The sequence below is a fragment of the Protobothrops mucrosquamatus genome, unplaced genomic scaffold (assembly GCF_001527695.2).
Source record: "Protobothrops mucrosquamatus isolate PMUCROS unplaced genomic scaffold, P.Mucros_1.0 scaffold13, whole genome shotgun sequence".
In the NCBI taxonomy this organism is placed as follows: Eukaryota; Metazoa; Chordata; class Lepidosauria; order Squamata; family Viperidae; genus Protobothrops; species Protobothrops mucrosquamatus.
Window position 1 is genome coordinate 2,454,132 of NW_015386400.1, and position 16,385 is coordinate 2,470,516.

A 16,385-nucleotide genomic window follows, 5' to 3' on the forward strand; every position below is an offset into this window, starting at 1 on the left:
ATTCTATAATCTTAATGTGTTCTGTAGTTGCTGGAATGCAGGAGACTGTCCTGACAGTCACAGGAAAATCTGTGAAAGAAGTAATGAAATTGGATGACGAAGAAACATTTTCCAAATTTTACCGATGCACAAATTTTCCAACTCCCTCTTTGCCTATGGAGTTGGATGAAGACTTTGATGCCATATTTAATCTTGATTTGCCAAAGTGAGTAGTTTCCCTTTCATTTCTTTAAAAATAGAGGAAGGGTGAGGATCAAGAATCAGTCATTTCTGAGATAGCATGCTGAAAATTTGGATTATCGCTTCTATTAACTTCTCTTCTGCATATTTATGTTTGGGATATTTCCAGTTCTTCTTCTTTTGTCTTCCTGCATCTTAGTCGTCATTTGAGTCCAGGAGGTGACAGAATAATCAAATTTTCACAAAGGAAATGCTAACAATGTTGAAAAATAAAAAGTCCATAGTTTGAAGAAAATGAGATAGAGACAAAATAGTGGTTGTAACATTTCACTAAATTAATTTTTAGGGAAGTTTCAGCCTAAGTATAACACTTCCATATTTATTCTGTCTTGCTTTTGAGGTTGTCATATCAAATCACAGGATTAAAAGCAGATGCAAGAAAGAGATTGAGTCATCTACCCCTCCTTCCATAAGCATTTACATGTTCCTTTTTCACTGCAGAAGTTATGTCACCACTCACCTTCCACTACTCCACTTTAAGGCCAACCTTAAAGCATTATTGTGAGGGGCCTTAATCACTTTATTAAGATGTTACTCTGTAGCCCCCTCAGAATGATTTATATGGTGTCATAGCAACTCTGATGTGTTCTGTTGTTTAGGCACAATAAAGCAACTGCTTTAGGCACAAGTGAGTATTTGGGCCCAGTTTATCCTCCTAGTTTTGTCTGACAAGCTCTCATTGTTGCCTTTGCTTTTCTGGATGTTGGTTAAGACATTCAGATGTAGCAGTTAGTTGTATTCAGTGCCTTCAATAAAAGCTGATGAAAAAATGGTAGGTTAAGCGGGAAGATCTTTTGCTTTTCAGGTTGATTTCTTCAGTAACAGAGCACAAACGGGCTGTGAGGCCTACACGCAAAGTCCAGGCTTCCAAGAATCCTTTAAAAATGCTAGCAGCAAGAGAGGACATTCTTCATGAATACACGGAGGAGAGATTAAATGTGGCCTTCATGGAGTCAAAGCGGATGAAAGTTGAAAAAAGTAAGTTTAAGATCCCAAACTGCTTTCTGTGTACTTTTATAGATGACTCGTCTACAATATGGTCAAGATTCAGGTACCGTTTGACGAAAACAGCACTAATTGTCTCTGTTTTCCCATGAAGTGTATATCATGATGCTTCTCAATCATAATGGTAAACCATGGTTCATTTGCTTGATAGCAAGTCACGGAAGTTGTATTTCTATCATTGTTATTTTTTTTTATTCCAGTGTTGATGCTGATATTATAGATCATTTAATCCAGTTTACCAATATAAAATCTTCATTTCTTAGAAAGAAGGAATTAAATCAAAGATTTCCATTTGGAATATTAGTGGAAAACTATCTTAAACAAAACATTAATAAGAAAGGTGCCAATCCCTGGTGCACAAAGTCAAAATAGAAGCACTGAAATATAGAGCTTGTTTTCAATTGTTTATTTCTTATTAAGGTCTACAAGAAAACAACCACATTCAGAGAGTACCAAGGACCCCTCAGAACCTGGATTTCCTGGCTCCTAGTGCAATACCTTCACTGCTACCCCACAATACTTAAGAGATGGAAAGAGAATGAGGATGTAATTTCTCATTTTCTATGAAACAATGTCCTTGGCCAGACAAAAAATTGTTTCTTCTCCCTTTCCACAGAACTGCTAACACACCTGGATATATGCAAAGCCAAATAACCATTGGAACTGGACTTGCATATGTTTGAACTTTATTGTTCTTGGTAATATTTAATAATATAATCTATCCATTTTTCATCTTTATCTTGAAATGTTCCTCCTGGAAATGTGAGGGTCTTCAGACTAGGGAGTAATTTGAGCTCAACCTGTTTTTTGTTGTCTCTTTCAGCAGTATCAACAAAACTAAAGGCTGGATATGAGCCATGCATGAAAAAAAAGCTAAATAAATATGGAAACGAAACATAATGTCCTTTCTTTGTTTTATGTGTGTGTGTCTGTCTGCTCTTTTATTTTATTTTTATTTTTTGTTTTCTTTTTTTCCTCTTTCTGTCAATTTTTTCTACTTCATCTGTCTTAAGTGTCTGGAAACTCAAATTTCTCAGAAGTAGCACTTGCTGGTTTAGCGAGTAAAGAGAACTTCAGCAATATTAGTCTGCGTAGTGTCAATTTGACGGAGCAGAATTCAAACAACAGTGCAGTCCCGTACAAGAAGCTGATGCTCTTACAGATCAAAGGTAGATGGAATAAGTACATTTTTTAATTAATCCAAAATGCAACATGTTAAATATTAGCAAGGAGTTTCAATATTTTTTTCAGCTACGGAGAAGATGGGGAGAGGGGAAGAAAGACACCATGTTTAATACATTAATAAATGTACTTGTTATCTAGTAATCATATTCTCTGACAGATAACATTTTTATAAAGCACATTAAAATTTGGCAATAGTAGTAAAAGGAATTTAAAAGTAATTGTTTATTACTTTTACCTTATATTTTTATAAATAACACAAGGCAGCAAACATATCTAATTAATACTCTTTCCTCCTCCTATTTTTCCCACAACAATGACCCTGTAAGTTGGGCTGAGAGAGAATGACTAGTCCAAAGTCATCCAATTGGTTTTCATGCCTAAGGTGGGACTAGAACTCACAGTCTCCTAGTGATTGGCCCAAAATCACCCAGCAGACTTTCATGCATTAAAATGACCTTTAGGTTTTAAGATTGATATCCTAAGATGACCCCAAGGGCTGCTGAAAATTGTGATAGTGACATAATTACAATGCAGAAATAGGATAGGCAAAATTTTCTATCCTTATCAATTTTGAAAAGTTTGAGATAAAAAAACTTGTCTAGATCAATTATTTGAGCTCTCCATTTAAATATAAAAACCCTCTCTACTAAATATGAGCAATTTATTCCCAGGTTTCAAAGATTCACTCTTTAGCTCTGAAAGTTGTCTCTAGTCCCTTATTTATTGTTGGATATATATATATTTTTTTTAGGAAGAAGACATGTCCAAACTAGATTAGTTGAACCAAGGGCTTCATCACTTAACAGCGGTGACTGTTTCTTGCTACTCACGCCACAGTTTTGCTTCCTGTGGGTAGGAGAGTTTGCAAACGTCATAGAAAAAGCCAAGGTTAGTGCTCTGAAGTTCTGAGACAGCCCAACCCTTGGTTATCTTTTTTTGTTAGGATCGTGGGCTTTTCCAAAAATAATCATGCACAAGATTCTTAATGTCTGTAAACATGGTATGAATCTTAATGGGAAAATTCTTACAGCCCACCATCCCCTTCTGGATTTTTCCCCCCTGCTAAAAATCATTAGGGAAAAGAGATCTACATCCAAGAAGAAAAATAAGTCTTGAATGACAGGAAGTGCTTTCTGATTCTTGCAGTTAAATGGGCTGTGTTCTCATTAAAATGGAAACAAGGGAACCTATCTGTATTTGACACAGTTTCCATCTTTCAGTTTATATGTCCTATGAAAATAGCAACAAGTACACATTCATTCTTTTTTGAATAGTCCGATTGTCCCCAAAGCTTAGGCAGTCCTATTCAGCTAATCATGTTCAATTTCTTAGGCTTCAGAGCTTGCAGCTTTAATTCAGACAAAGCGAGAACTTGGCTGCAGAGCTCCTTATATACAGACCATAGAAGAAGGCATCAATACTCATACTCATGCAGCCAAAGAATTCTGGAAACTCCTTGGTGGGCAAACAAGCTATCAGGGTAAGAGTAGGTTTGTTTTTGCCATCTCAGTGCATTTTCCTCTTGTAAGAATATTCTTAAATTGCTTTTTCTAATCTGCCATCCCTGGGCGGCATTGGTAACATGTTTATTTTGTCTGCCTCTTTCAAGAGGTTGGAAGACCAGAGGAAGATGAGATGTATGAAGCTGCAATAATAGAAACAAATTGCATTTACCGGCTTGTTGATGATAAACTTATTCCTGATGATGACTACTGGGGGAAGATGCCAAAGTGTACATTGCTAAACTCAAAAGAGGTATAGTAAGAGGCATTTTCAGGCTTAAGGGCAGCTTAAATGCTGGTGAAAATGAATATACAGGTAATTCTTGAAATGCAACCTTTCGTTTAGTGATTATTCGAAGTTACAATGGCACTGAAAAAAGTTATTTTCTCACACGGCACTTTAGCATCCCCATGGTCACATGATCAAAACTCGGATGCTAGGCAACTGCTTCATATTTATGACCGTTGCAGTGTCCCAGGGTCATGTAATCCTCTTTTGAAGCCTTCTGGCAAGCAAAGTCAATGGGGAAGACAGATTTACTTGATAACCATGTTACTAACAACTTAGCAACAGAAATGTTGGGCTCAATTATGGTCATTAGCTGAGGACTACCTGTATCTTCTTTTCTCATATGCTAATTGTTATTTTCCTCTTTGGGCTCAGAGGTGGTTGTCTTTTTTTTCTGGCAAACATAATGTGTATAAACCTAAAAGCTTCCAGTGAATAAATAAGAAAACGAAGCAGATTGTAATATTTGGGCTTCTAAAGAGAGCCAGTAAGATAGTTACGTCAATAAGCACTATTAAAATGTAATAATTAAACTCATATAATTAAATATACAATAATTAAATATAAAAATTCATGCTGCTTAAACAAAAAAACTAATCTTGTGATTTTTTTTAATTGAAATTATATGACTGTGAACGTTCTGACTTATAGAGAAGGCAGCCAATATGCATTTGTGTAGGAAACTATTAAACAATCGTATCTAAGCTATGCATTACATTTATACAGTTGAATTAATTGTGGAAAAAAACCTTACCCAATACACAACTACATCAACAGCCAGAGGAAATAGAAAAATGCAAAAGTCATATAATTTACCAATACTAAAGTAGAGAGGGATGAAGTAAATTCATATATCAGTTAAGCCATGAAGCATCATATGATTTTGCTTCATTTGCATTTCTATTGTAGAATGTATTTTGTTTTGCAGCAGAAGCAAATGAAATAAATGTCTGTAACATAAAACAAAGAATCATCTTAAAAATGCAAAGCAGACGTGGTAAAGATACCATGGATAACCAGCTCAAGGAACGGTGTGCTTCCTATAGATTGGCCTCCCTCAGATGTATCATTAAACAACAGCTTTGTATTATGAAAACAAGCTTCAGACAGCTTTATTTCTCCTCTTTCTTATCTTTCCATATGAGTTTAAGGAGGAGTTTCAAAGCTCTTACTTCAATTTTAGATCAACCACTAGTCATCGTGCTTCTAGTATTCAAACTTACCTTAGGTAATCTTAAATATAGTTTGTTGGGAAAAAAAATATCCTTCAAATAACAGTATTCAAAACTGGTTTGTTTCATCAAAATACAGTGGAGCTTTAATGCTTTGATGCTGTGCTAAATTTTCAATTAGTCTAAAAACAAAATTATCTTTATGCCTTACTCAGTCTGGCTAAATAAAATGAGGAGAAGGGAAATGGCCAGTATGGGCATTTTTAATTCATTCCAGTATAGACAGTGTTTTGTGGCACCTAGTGTAAGACAAATAAGCATGCATTAAAATATTCATCAAAAGTTCATAAAATCCTCAGATGAAGACTTTATCAATCAATCAATCAATCAATCTAGAGTTTGTCTTTGTTCTGTATCTTTATTTATAGGGCATTTTAATGATTGTTAACAACTGTTACTGCCTGGCTAAAAATTTAATTCATTTATTCATTTATTCAATTTGTATCCCGCCCTTCTCCCGAGGGACTCAGGGCGGCTCACAACATTTTTTAAAACAAAAACAAACCCACAATCCCCACCGAATAAAACCAATTAAAACCCAAATATTTTAAGTTGTGATATTTAAAATTTTCTAAAAATCAACCCGATTTAAAATCCTCCCTAGGCCAGGCCTGCTTGCTGAAAAAGCCATGTCTTGAGGGCACGGCGGAAAGTCAGGAGATCCGGTATCACCCGGATCTGGGGGGGTAGTTCATTCCAGAGGGCGGGGGCACCCAATGTTGTTTCCCCCTGCCCTTTAAAAAAATATTTCTGATTTCCTTGTTGTCTCTCTTTTTAGGTCTTGGTGTTTGACTTTGGTAGTGAAGTATATGTTTGGCATGGGAAAGAGGTCACACTGGCACAAAGGAAAGTTGCCTTCCAGTTAGCCAAACATTTATGGAACGGGACTTTTGACTACGCCAATTGTGACATCAATCCCTTAGATCCTGGTGAATGTAATCCTCTTATTCCAAGGTATCAAACCTAATGACAGTGATGACTTTGCTATCCTTATTTAAGAAAAGAAACGTCAAAATAATAATTTAATACTATTTTTCAAATTATTGGAAATCCTAGATATTTCTCCCACATGTATCTGTGGGACATATATATTAAAACTGACCTATTATAGGCAGGAACACAGCCTAATTAAAACTAGTACAATTGTCCTTAATTGTAACTCCCAGGCCATCATGTACATGTTGAGTGGAAAAAGTAATTTGGATATGGTGCAAAACTCAGCCAAACTAGGTCATCAGAGTTTCAGTCCAGAACACACAAGAAAAGACAGAAAGACCAAGCCAAATTGAGAGGGAGGAAGTTGATTCCAAGAGGCAGGTCATTTCAAGAGTAGATTGAAAATAGCTTCTCACAAAATCATAACTAGCAAAGAAATAGTTTCCAGTATATGATTATCTGCAGATAGGGAGATTTATACAAAGAAGCTTCATAATGTAACTCTAACCCCAGAATAGCTAATATACATATAATTCAGTCCACCTGTAGGATTAAAAGTGACTTCTGGACATATATTTTTACAAGTAGATTTTTCATGCAGTACTGTGCCACTGTACCTTCAGCCCTTCAATTTTCTCTCTGAGATTGAGGTTGTCCTCAGATATCTAGGTCAGAGTCTGTAGTCTCAGATTTATGGAGGCAGAGTCTTCCAAGGTCTCTGTTGGCTTCTCTATTATTATTGTTTTTTTTAAATATTGATCTGCAATTTTCAAAAGTCAAGATTCATGATTGTCAAATTAAGAGATACATATTTTGGCAATACGGTTTATTTAGTTAGTTTTGCTGGACTGGCTTTTCTTTTATAGCATGACATGTTAAATGATGTTGGAACAGTCTATTTATCTATATTTTTTTTTTCTTTTTGTCATGCAGAAAAGGACAAGGGCGGCCAGACTGGGCCATTTTTGGCAGACTCACAGAACACAATGAGACAATACTATTTAAAGAAAAATTTCTTGATTGGACTGAATTGAAGAAACTTGCTGAGAGGAATTCCACTGAATCCACTCAGAAGGTGGAAGACTTTCTTACTTGTTTATAATCATTACATTAGGAATCACTTGATAAATGTATTGCAGATTTTGGCATGAAAGGTATCTTGCTCAAAAAAATCAGCTAGGCAAAAGAAGTTGTTTTAAGTAGATTTATAAACAGCCTAAATTAGTGATTGACCCAGTGAATATATAATTAGGAAACTTTTTCTAATCTAAGCACAGTAATCACTAGATACAGTAAAGATTGATTTAATTTTTTGTTGTTGGTGGTGATGGTAGCGATATCTTATATACATAAATGACATCTTCATGCATGAGACTGTTTATCATTAGAAACCAAGTCCTAATATCTCAGGTAAATTCAGAGAGTAATTGAATTACTTTCAGTTCTTTGGAAATGGAGAGCAGCATGAGTGCATTGTTGATAAAAGCTGTCTGTGCATTAGCACTATAATAAGACTTTGGGTTTTATATCATAATATGAACAATGGACTTTCTGCCTTGCTGCCTAAGACTATAAACTGCTTTGCGTCTTGTTATAGGAAGAAACCAGATCTGACACAAAACCATATGATGTCATGCTCATGGTCCCCGTCCCCCAGGCAACCGTTGGTACTGTCTTGGATGGGATGAATATTGGCCGTGGCTATGGTTTCATTGAGGGAGACGATGGGAGACAATTCGAAATTATCACCATCTCTGTGGACGTCTGGCACATCTTGGAATTTGATTATAGTAGGCTTCCTAAACAAAGTATTGGGCAATTTCATGAAGGCGACACATATGTTGTCAAGTGGAAATACCTAGTGAGCACTTCAGGTCAGTGAAATATCTCCATCTTCTATTATGACTTAAGCTTCTATAAATGATATGCTTGAATAAGGTGAAGATTTCGCTGTATCGCATGTTAAATATAGCTTTATAAGGCCATCAGGAGTTGATTATGGAGTTTACCATGTTAATTTATAGAAAATGCTTTGCTTCTGAGGCAGAAAACAAGTTATGAGTGTACATTTCTCTATGTGATGTCATATATGTGTGTGTGCATATGTTTGTGATAATGTATGCACAAATTAATATAAATCTATACATAAAAACTTGCACATTTTTAATAAGACAGGATTGGCATGCATAACACCACAATCATAATGAATTTGTTTCAAGTGATGCTGATCAATCTCCAAAAGACTTTTGTCCGTCTGAATATTTATCTTCCAGTACTTTTTAACAGCATATTGGTTTGCTTTCATATAATGTTTGCTAGTGCTGCTTTGGATGTGAGTTCTAAGCTACGACCTGTTTGTTTTGATCTTGCAGTTGGAAGCAGACAAAAGGGGGATTTACAGACGAGGGTCGTTGGCAAAGAGAAATGTGTATATTTCTTTTGGCAAGGGAGACATTCTACTGTCAGTGAGAAGGGGACTTCTGCCTTGATGACTGTGGAACTTGATGAAGAAAGAGGAGCTCAGGTGAAGAAAGCAGAGGATTGGCAGAATAATAGGTTTTGCGAGTCTGGTGTCTCCAGCTTCACTCTTTCAAACAGAGCATATTGCCAATCCATCTAATGCAGGGGTCCCCAACCCCCGGTCCATGAACTAATACTGGGCCACGGTATGCCAGCAACCAGTCCGCACAAACAAGCAAAGCCTGATCTATGGGATGCAGGCAACACACAAAACCACGCACCCTGTGGTCCACGGAAAAACCTCTCTCCCCGGAACCGGTTCCTGGTGCCCAAAAGGTTGGGGACCTCTGATCTAACGTGTATAGGCTTCCATGTCTTTAATAGCACAGGGCAACTTACAGAAATGTAATAAAACAATCCTGAAAAAAAACACATAGTAAATTGATAAGGATCAATATCAATATTAAAATTAGTGGGTGGATAAGTATACTTTTAAATTCTTCCTAATGTGTAAGCTCCTAAACAAGGGAGGCTTGTTTTAACTCCACTAGGAATTTCTTTCTTATCTTGGAAAAAATATAATTCACTTTGGCCAGGGATGGACAATCTCTGAGTCATAAATGGCCACCAAATCGTCTTTTAGTACCCTTCTAACCCCAACTGCAAAATATTAGCAGATTTCCCATCATTTTGAGATTGTAGTAGAAGCTCTAAAAAAATTGTTAACCCTTTAAAAAAAACTAAGAAAAATTATGGACAAATTGGGTGACATGCCCGTATGTATGTAGCCCCATTCGATCCAAGCCCTCGGCAAAAATATTTTGAGATAGACCCAGCCATCAAAAGCTTGCCCACTCCCAACTTGGGCAGAATCCTGTATACATAGTGGTTGGGTCTCCATTGTTCTTGAGTTTCATCAAAGAGTATAAGGACCAGTTCAACTGACTCCAGCATTATGACCAACGCAATATTTAAGTTTCAAATATGTGTGAAACTTACATTACATTTTCAGAGCAGATAATAATAAATAGTAAGAATAACCCTATGGCTTGAAAAAAAAAGTTAGGCAGACTTAATTTACTGAACATATGGACTTGCATACCTGTGGTATTGTTCTGCAGTTTGGACAATAGGTCAATGACAGAACTCTTATTTTCTGTGCTAAAGAACCCCGGTTCAATTACCAGTCTCCCGGTAAGGCTAGGAACAATTCTCACCTGAAACTGTAGAGAACCACTGAAATCCAATTTATTATAAACAATACCTAATTAAACAGATTGTCTGGGTTGGTGAAAGGCAACTTCTTGTGCGGAATAGTTTTGTGGGAACAGCCCTGTTGCCAGGGAACATAACTATAAAAGCAAAGGATTTGCCAGCACTTTTTTCTTGCTGTAGTATCAGTGCAGGTTCTCACTAGAAGGAAACTTTTCAAGGGAATCTGCTATAACTGCTCAGAAATTGGGCAGTTCTAAAAGTGATGTAAGGAATGCATGAAAACTAGCTTGCTCATTATTAATGTACATCCATTAATACTCTATTGGATAATTATAATTACACAAGTGGCCTACCAAAGTAGTACATGAAAGGATTTAATGGGGTTAGTATTAGTATTCTAGTGGGGCTGCCACAAATAAGGCCTGTCTTTTTGTTAACCTTTCTTAGTTCAGACATTCTGTGCAAAGCCCTTAATATAGAAAAGTCCACATGTTGCTTTCACTACAATTTTACTGTGGTCTTGCACAAATCTTAATTTGTTGTGATTTTTAATTTTTTTCAGGTGCAAGTTCTTCAAGGAAAAGAGCCTCCATGTTTTCTTCAGTGTTTTCAAGGTGGAATGATTGTTCATACAGGAAGAAGGGAAGAGGAAGAAGAAAATACACAAAGTAAAAACAGCTTCTAGTTGCAATCGTTTTGCCGAAATTTGCAGGGAAAGAAAAGTGATCTTGTGTGATAAATAAACCAGAATGTAATCTTTTTGCCATTTTATTTAGTGTAAATGCTACTTCAGTAGCCATTACAGGTGGTCCTCATTTTGCAATCACAATTGAAGCCAGCAATGCAGTCATTAAGTGAAGCAGTCACTAAGTGAAATAGTGACAGTGCTTATTATTTTAATTCAGCCTTCCTTTACAGACCTGCAGAGTTGGTAAATAGGAGGATTGATCATAAAGTTACTTCTTCATCACCATCTAAATTGTGAGCAGTTGCTATATGAACCAGTTGCTAAACAAGGACTACCTGTAAAATTGGTCATCTCGTGTCTGCACTACTGCAACTAATTTTACATGGGGCTACCCTAGAAGAGTACTTGGAAGTTACAGTTGGCATAGAATGCAGCAGTGCGGACAGTTTGGGAGCCCCTATGGTGGCCCAATTAATACCCCTGGTACTGGTTGCCAGTTTGCTTCCAGGTCCAGTTCAAGATATTTTTAAAAGCACTTTATGGTATGGATCCAGGTTAATTGAGGAACCATTTCATTTCAGTCAGTTTGGACCACTCTCCCACATGATCAGAAAGGGCATGTTGCGTGCCCCGTCAGTCAAGGAATTCCAATTGGTGGGGTCAGGGAGACTGTGGCTCTGCCTTCCTGCACACTGGTACATTGTGTCACTAAAGATGAGATCTTGCCCCACACTCTTGACTTTGTGATCCAATGAGGCATTTCAGGCTGGAGGTCGTTAGTGGATTAAATGAAGACTTCACCTCTACCCCACTGTATATTGCTGCTTTCTTGGCTATTTCATGGCAATATTTATTATTTTGATACTGCCATTTAGCTTTTTGTAGGCTGCCCAGAGTCCCCTAATATAAATTCAATAAATAAATAAGGAAAAGTTCCCTTATAAACATATGAATAAGCCACTGCCAGTCAGTGGATAAACAGTGCTGAAATAAGTAACCCTATGCTTGATTCAGTATAACGTAACTTACTGAACTTTAACCTCTACTTTTAGAGATAGATCATCATTGTGGAATTGGCACATCTACAATCAAGGTGCAAAGCAAGAAAAAATGCAGATTCATTACATAAACAGTTCCTACTGATTTTAGTTTATCCAAGAGAAATTTGTAGATTAATTTATAAGCCAATATGATAAGTGAATAATAAATCTGTGTCTTTAATGTCTGCTGCAGGTGATTGGCGACTGTATTGTGTTCGAGGAGAAGTTCCTGTTGAAGGGAACTTGCTTGAAGTAGCCTGCCACTGCAGCAGCCTAAGATCTAGGACTTCAATGATTGTTCTCAATATCAACAAAGCCCTTATTTATTTGTGGCATGGATGCAAAGCCCAGCCACATACTAAGGAAGTAGGAAGAACAGCGTCCAACAAAATAAAAGAACAGTAAGTAGAAGAACCATTGCTCTATAGTTACTTTTGTAGAACTCATACTTATCAACTCTAGCAGGGGATGAAAAATAATTATGCACTAGGGTAGTATTTAAAATTATGCTACTTATGTAAGAGATTTCTAAACTGGCTTCAAATGTTTTTCCACTTCACTATACAGATATGACTTCATATACATATATAATTAAAATTTAAAATAGCAAAGTCAATAAGCCCTTCTATGTCATCTTTATTCATTGCCATTGCTCCAAGAAATTCAAGATGTTTATACTGTACATGAATTTAATGTTCCATTTAGCTTCTCAACAATCCCATGAAATGGGTCAGGCTGAATAGCGGTGACCCGCTTAAGGTCTTCTCACCAGCTAATGGGGGATTTGAGCCTTAATCTTCCCAATTGTAGTCCATTGTTCTTTAAGTTTTAATGCTTTTTAGCTCTGTAATTGTCTAATTACTAATGGTGGGGAGAAGTTGAATTAAGTGAAGCTTTTCCTTATCTGTTTCTTTAAACTGGAACTCATCTATCCAGTGTAATTAATTAGCAATAGATTTTGAATGGATAAAAATGTTTTTCTTTTCATACGATGAATAATTACTTTATAGCATTTATTGGCTGCCACAAGTTTTGCTGTTCACTAACAAATTGATTAAAAACAAATTATATCCATCTTTTGAAGTCTGTCTATTAGCATTTAATAGTTGTGAGGATTTTATCGAAGTTCTATATTCAGAAGTCAGTACAGCATTATAAAAGAAGAACAGTATTCACAATTCGTTAGAGGGCTTTGCAGCAGCATCTGATTGAACGCTTTAGAGACCTGACTGCTGGACCTTGGGAATGATTCAGAAGGACTGCATTCTTGTCCTTAAATTGGAAAACCAATACAGTCTATGTGATTAAGTGTGCATCACTTGCAAAATGGAACACATGTCCTTTTATGAAAAGAGATAAGAGAAATGATGAAGCTTAGCAAGAGTTTTTTCCTGGTTCCTCCTTAGATTTCTCTCAAAATGATTGGTTCTTGGTATGAATTATGCTACATTACTAATTCTGAATCTAACGGACTGATAATTGCATTGTAGATGTCCGTTGGAAGCAGGATTGCACAGTAGTAGCAAAGTGACAATACATGAATATGATGAAGGAACAGAGCCAATGGGATTCTGGGATGCCTTAGGAAGAAGAGACCGAAAAGCCTATGACTGCATGTTGCAAGGTAGGGTTAGGGTTGTTTTCTTGGGATGTCTTTAAGATGGCCAAGATCTTTTAAGTCTCGTTATTCTTTTTAAAAATCAGTATCTGTCAAAACTTAGGAATGTGATCAAAATGTATTGGATCATATTTTTATATAAAGTGTTTTTATTGAACCCAAGCAATATCTTGCCTGGAAAGACCAGGTTGAAATTTAAAAATTTAAAAATCTGCAAACAAAAACGAATGTATTAAAGTAAAATCAGTACATTAGGGAGGAGAACTTATAAAATCCGTATGTTACAGAAATTTATATACAAAAATAGATATGAGTTTTCATAAGACTTTCTGAAAAAAAAGGAAACTAATGTGAGAACCATCTGATCTGTTTCATAAAAGAAAGTAAACCAATTTATTATATCCATATTAAGTTATTTAAAAAGCTACTCTTTGCAAGAAGTACAATGAAAGTAAGGCAGTCAGATTATGTTTTCAAGAACTTACATCTACATTAATCCTATTCGCCTATTGCCATTATTCATTTTTATAAGATTTGGGCAGAAAAAAAATGTAGCATCCAAATTGTATGTACTTTTCTAATTTAAACATCTTGTTTTCTTTTTAAAGATCCTGGAAAGTTTAATTTTACACCTCGCCTATTTATCTTTGGAAGTTTATCAGGAGAATTCTCAGCCACTGAGTATATTTATCCATCAAGAGAGCCTTCTGTGATTAATTCCATGCCCTTCCTTCAGGAAGACCTCTACACAGCCCCCCAGCCAGGTAAGATGACTGGTAGAGTACAGGAATAGGGAACTATGGCCCTTTTATGCACTGTGGACTTCATACTTCTCAGGAATTCTGGAAGTTGAAGTCCACAAGTCATAAAAGGACCATAGTTTCCCATATCTGGGGTACAGGATTAATAATGATATGAATATATATATATGTTAAACATCTGAAAATCCTTGTTTCTAGAAAGATGCTTTTGTTTAGATGTGAAAACAATGGGATTAATAATGATATGAATATATATATGTTAAACATCTGAAAATCCTTGTTTCTAGAAAGATGCTTTTGTTTAGATGTGAAAACAATGAAAATATGTGTGTAATAGCATGCCAAGTATTATTTTCCTTGCCTTTGTGCCATACATTATTTGTGAATGATTTATATATTTATATTTATATTTATATTCATAACATAGAGAACCAAAACTTACAGTAACAGGCAAAATGACAGTTCTCTAAAGAATTTCTTCTGAGACTTCCAAGGAGAAATCACTATTCCACTTTAGGAAAGGCAACTAATTTGCTGCACAGGCAAGGATAGCAGTTATGCAATAACAAAAAAATGTCCATCTTATGTAAGACAGTGTGGAGAGGCTGTTCATCCTCTCAACTCCTTTTCATATTGCTGCAGAATCCCATTTGATATTATTTCCAAAGTAAAGGTTGCCTTGCCCCAGATACTTAGAGAACTTATAAATGTGCAGACGAGGTATATATCTATCTTGGATTAGGTCATCTGAAATCTTTGCGTGTAGTCTTTGGAATACCTATGCCATTTGAAAAATAACATTGATTTAATCTGTGCAGTTCTCTTCCTTGTTGACAATCACCACGAAGTATATCTCTGGCAAGGTTGGTGGCCAGTCGAAAACAAAATCGCAGGATCTGCCCGAATCCGGTGGGCTTCAGATAGGAAATGTGCCATGGAGACTGTCCTACAGTACTGTAAAGGTAATAATAAATACAGGCATGTTTGAAATGGTGCAGATGCAGCCCAGGAAGAGAGAAAAATGGGCAGCCAAAAATAGTATCATCAAGGTGGAGTTTGCTAATGATGTGGAGGCAGGAATGGGGAACATGCACCATGAAACAATGAAGTGTGTGACAGCTTAATCTCCTTAATTCCTAATCTTCAAATATTAAGGCTGGGAGTTCTGAGTTCTGAGAATGGTGAATGTATGCTGGAGGACACAAGGGGTACAGTATATACAGCAATGAACCAGTTTAGATTGCTGTGTGAGCTGGAGTAGAGTGTACTTCTGAAGATTTCTATCCCTAAGAGGTTGTCCTAACCATTCCAGTAAGTTTTCAGTAATCTTCCTAAAACATTGGCAGGATTAAGAATAGCCTAGAGTTCTTGACATTTCAGACATTTCTGAAAGTTTATTCTAGCATTATCAATTTCTGGAACCCTTGAATGGGAGAAATTTCTAATCCTATTAATACTTTTTTTGAGACTAATAATCAAGACTGAATTATGCAGATAAGTATTGGGAATCATACATTACTTTCAAAAATAGTGTTGCCCTGGACATGAAGAATAGAATAGAATAGAATAGAATAGAATAGAATAGAATAGAATAGAATAGAATAGAATAGAATACTAGTTCGGATTATGTACACATGAGCATGGCGAAAAAAACAAATCTTGTGAGTTTACCAGAGGGATGGCATAGGAAACAAAGCTATTACAGAATCGGGTAGACCTGCCAGAAATACTCCAAAACCTCCTCCCAGAGGGGAGCAACAGAAACAGACGGTAAAGTGGGTGCGTGGGGTCTCTAACAATGCTTTGAGCTCTAAGCACACAGCGCTTATAAGCAGCATCCTGAATACCAGAGAGCGAGTTTCCTATGATCTTCTCGACTGTCCTTACCAATCTCTGTATGGAGCTTCTATCTGAGGCTCTGCTGCCCCCAAACCAGAGAGTGATGCAGCTTATTAAAACGCTCTCAATCGTGCCTCTGTAAAAAGTGACCAGGACAGAAGAGAAAGATGTGCTCTCCTCATCCGATGCAGGAAATGCAGACGCTGGTTTGCACGATTCACTAAAGATGACGTGTGAAGACACCAAATGAATAGCCAAATGAATTTTAGCAGAACTGCATATCAAAATAGAAAACATAATGGAGTTACAGAATATTCCCTGCCAAATCCAAGCACCTTCCTTAGCTATATGTGAACACCAGGTTACTTTTCATTA

At 36.4% G+C, this 16,385-nt stretch overlaps 1 protein-coding gene across 1 annotated transcript in view; it reads left to right on the plus strand.

Moving 5' to 3' along the window:
- SVIL (supervillin) overlaps positions 1 to 16,385 on the plus strand; it is a 73,225-nt gene that overhangs the window by 50,921 nt on the left and 5,919 nt on the right. The window contains exons 24-38 of the mRNA XM_015810662.1: positions 28 to 205; positions 1,046 to 1,218; positions 2,259 to 2,414; positions 3,182 to 3,318; positions 3,763 to 3,910; positions 4,040 to 4,185; positions 6,232 to 6,407; positions 7,323 to 7,464; positions 7,987 to 8,263; positions 8,762 to 8,913; positions 10,627 to 10,732; positions 11,986 to 12,193; positions 13,283 to 13,416; positions 14,019 to 14,174; positions 14,990 to 15,133. Coding sequence (XP_015666148.1) covers positions 28 to 205; positions 1,046 to 1,218; positions 2,259 to 2,414; positions 3,182 to 3,318; positions 3,763 to 3,910; positions 4,040 to 4,185; positions 6,232 to 6,407; positions 7,323 to 7,464; positions 7,987 to 8,263; positions 8,762 to 8,913; positions 10,627 to 10,732; positions 11,986 to 12,193; positions 13,283 to 13,416; positions 14,019 to 14,174; positions 14,990 to 15,133 — 2,433 coding nt within the window. The remainder of the gene's footprint in view (positions 1 to 27; positions 206 to 1,045; positions 1,219 to 2,258; positions 2,415 to 3,181; positions 3,319 to 3,762; positions 3,911 to 4,039; positions 4,186 to 6,231; positions 6,408 to 7,322; positions 7,465 to 7,986; positions 8,264 to 8,761; positions 8,914 to 10,626; positions 10,733 to 11,985; positions 12,194 to 13,282; positions 13,417 to 14,018; positions 14,175 to 14,989; positions 15,134 to 16,385) is intronic.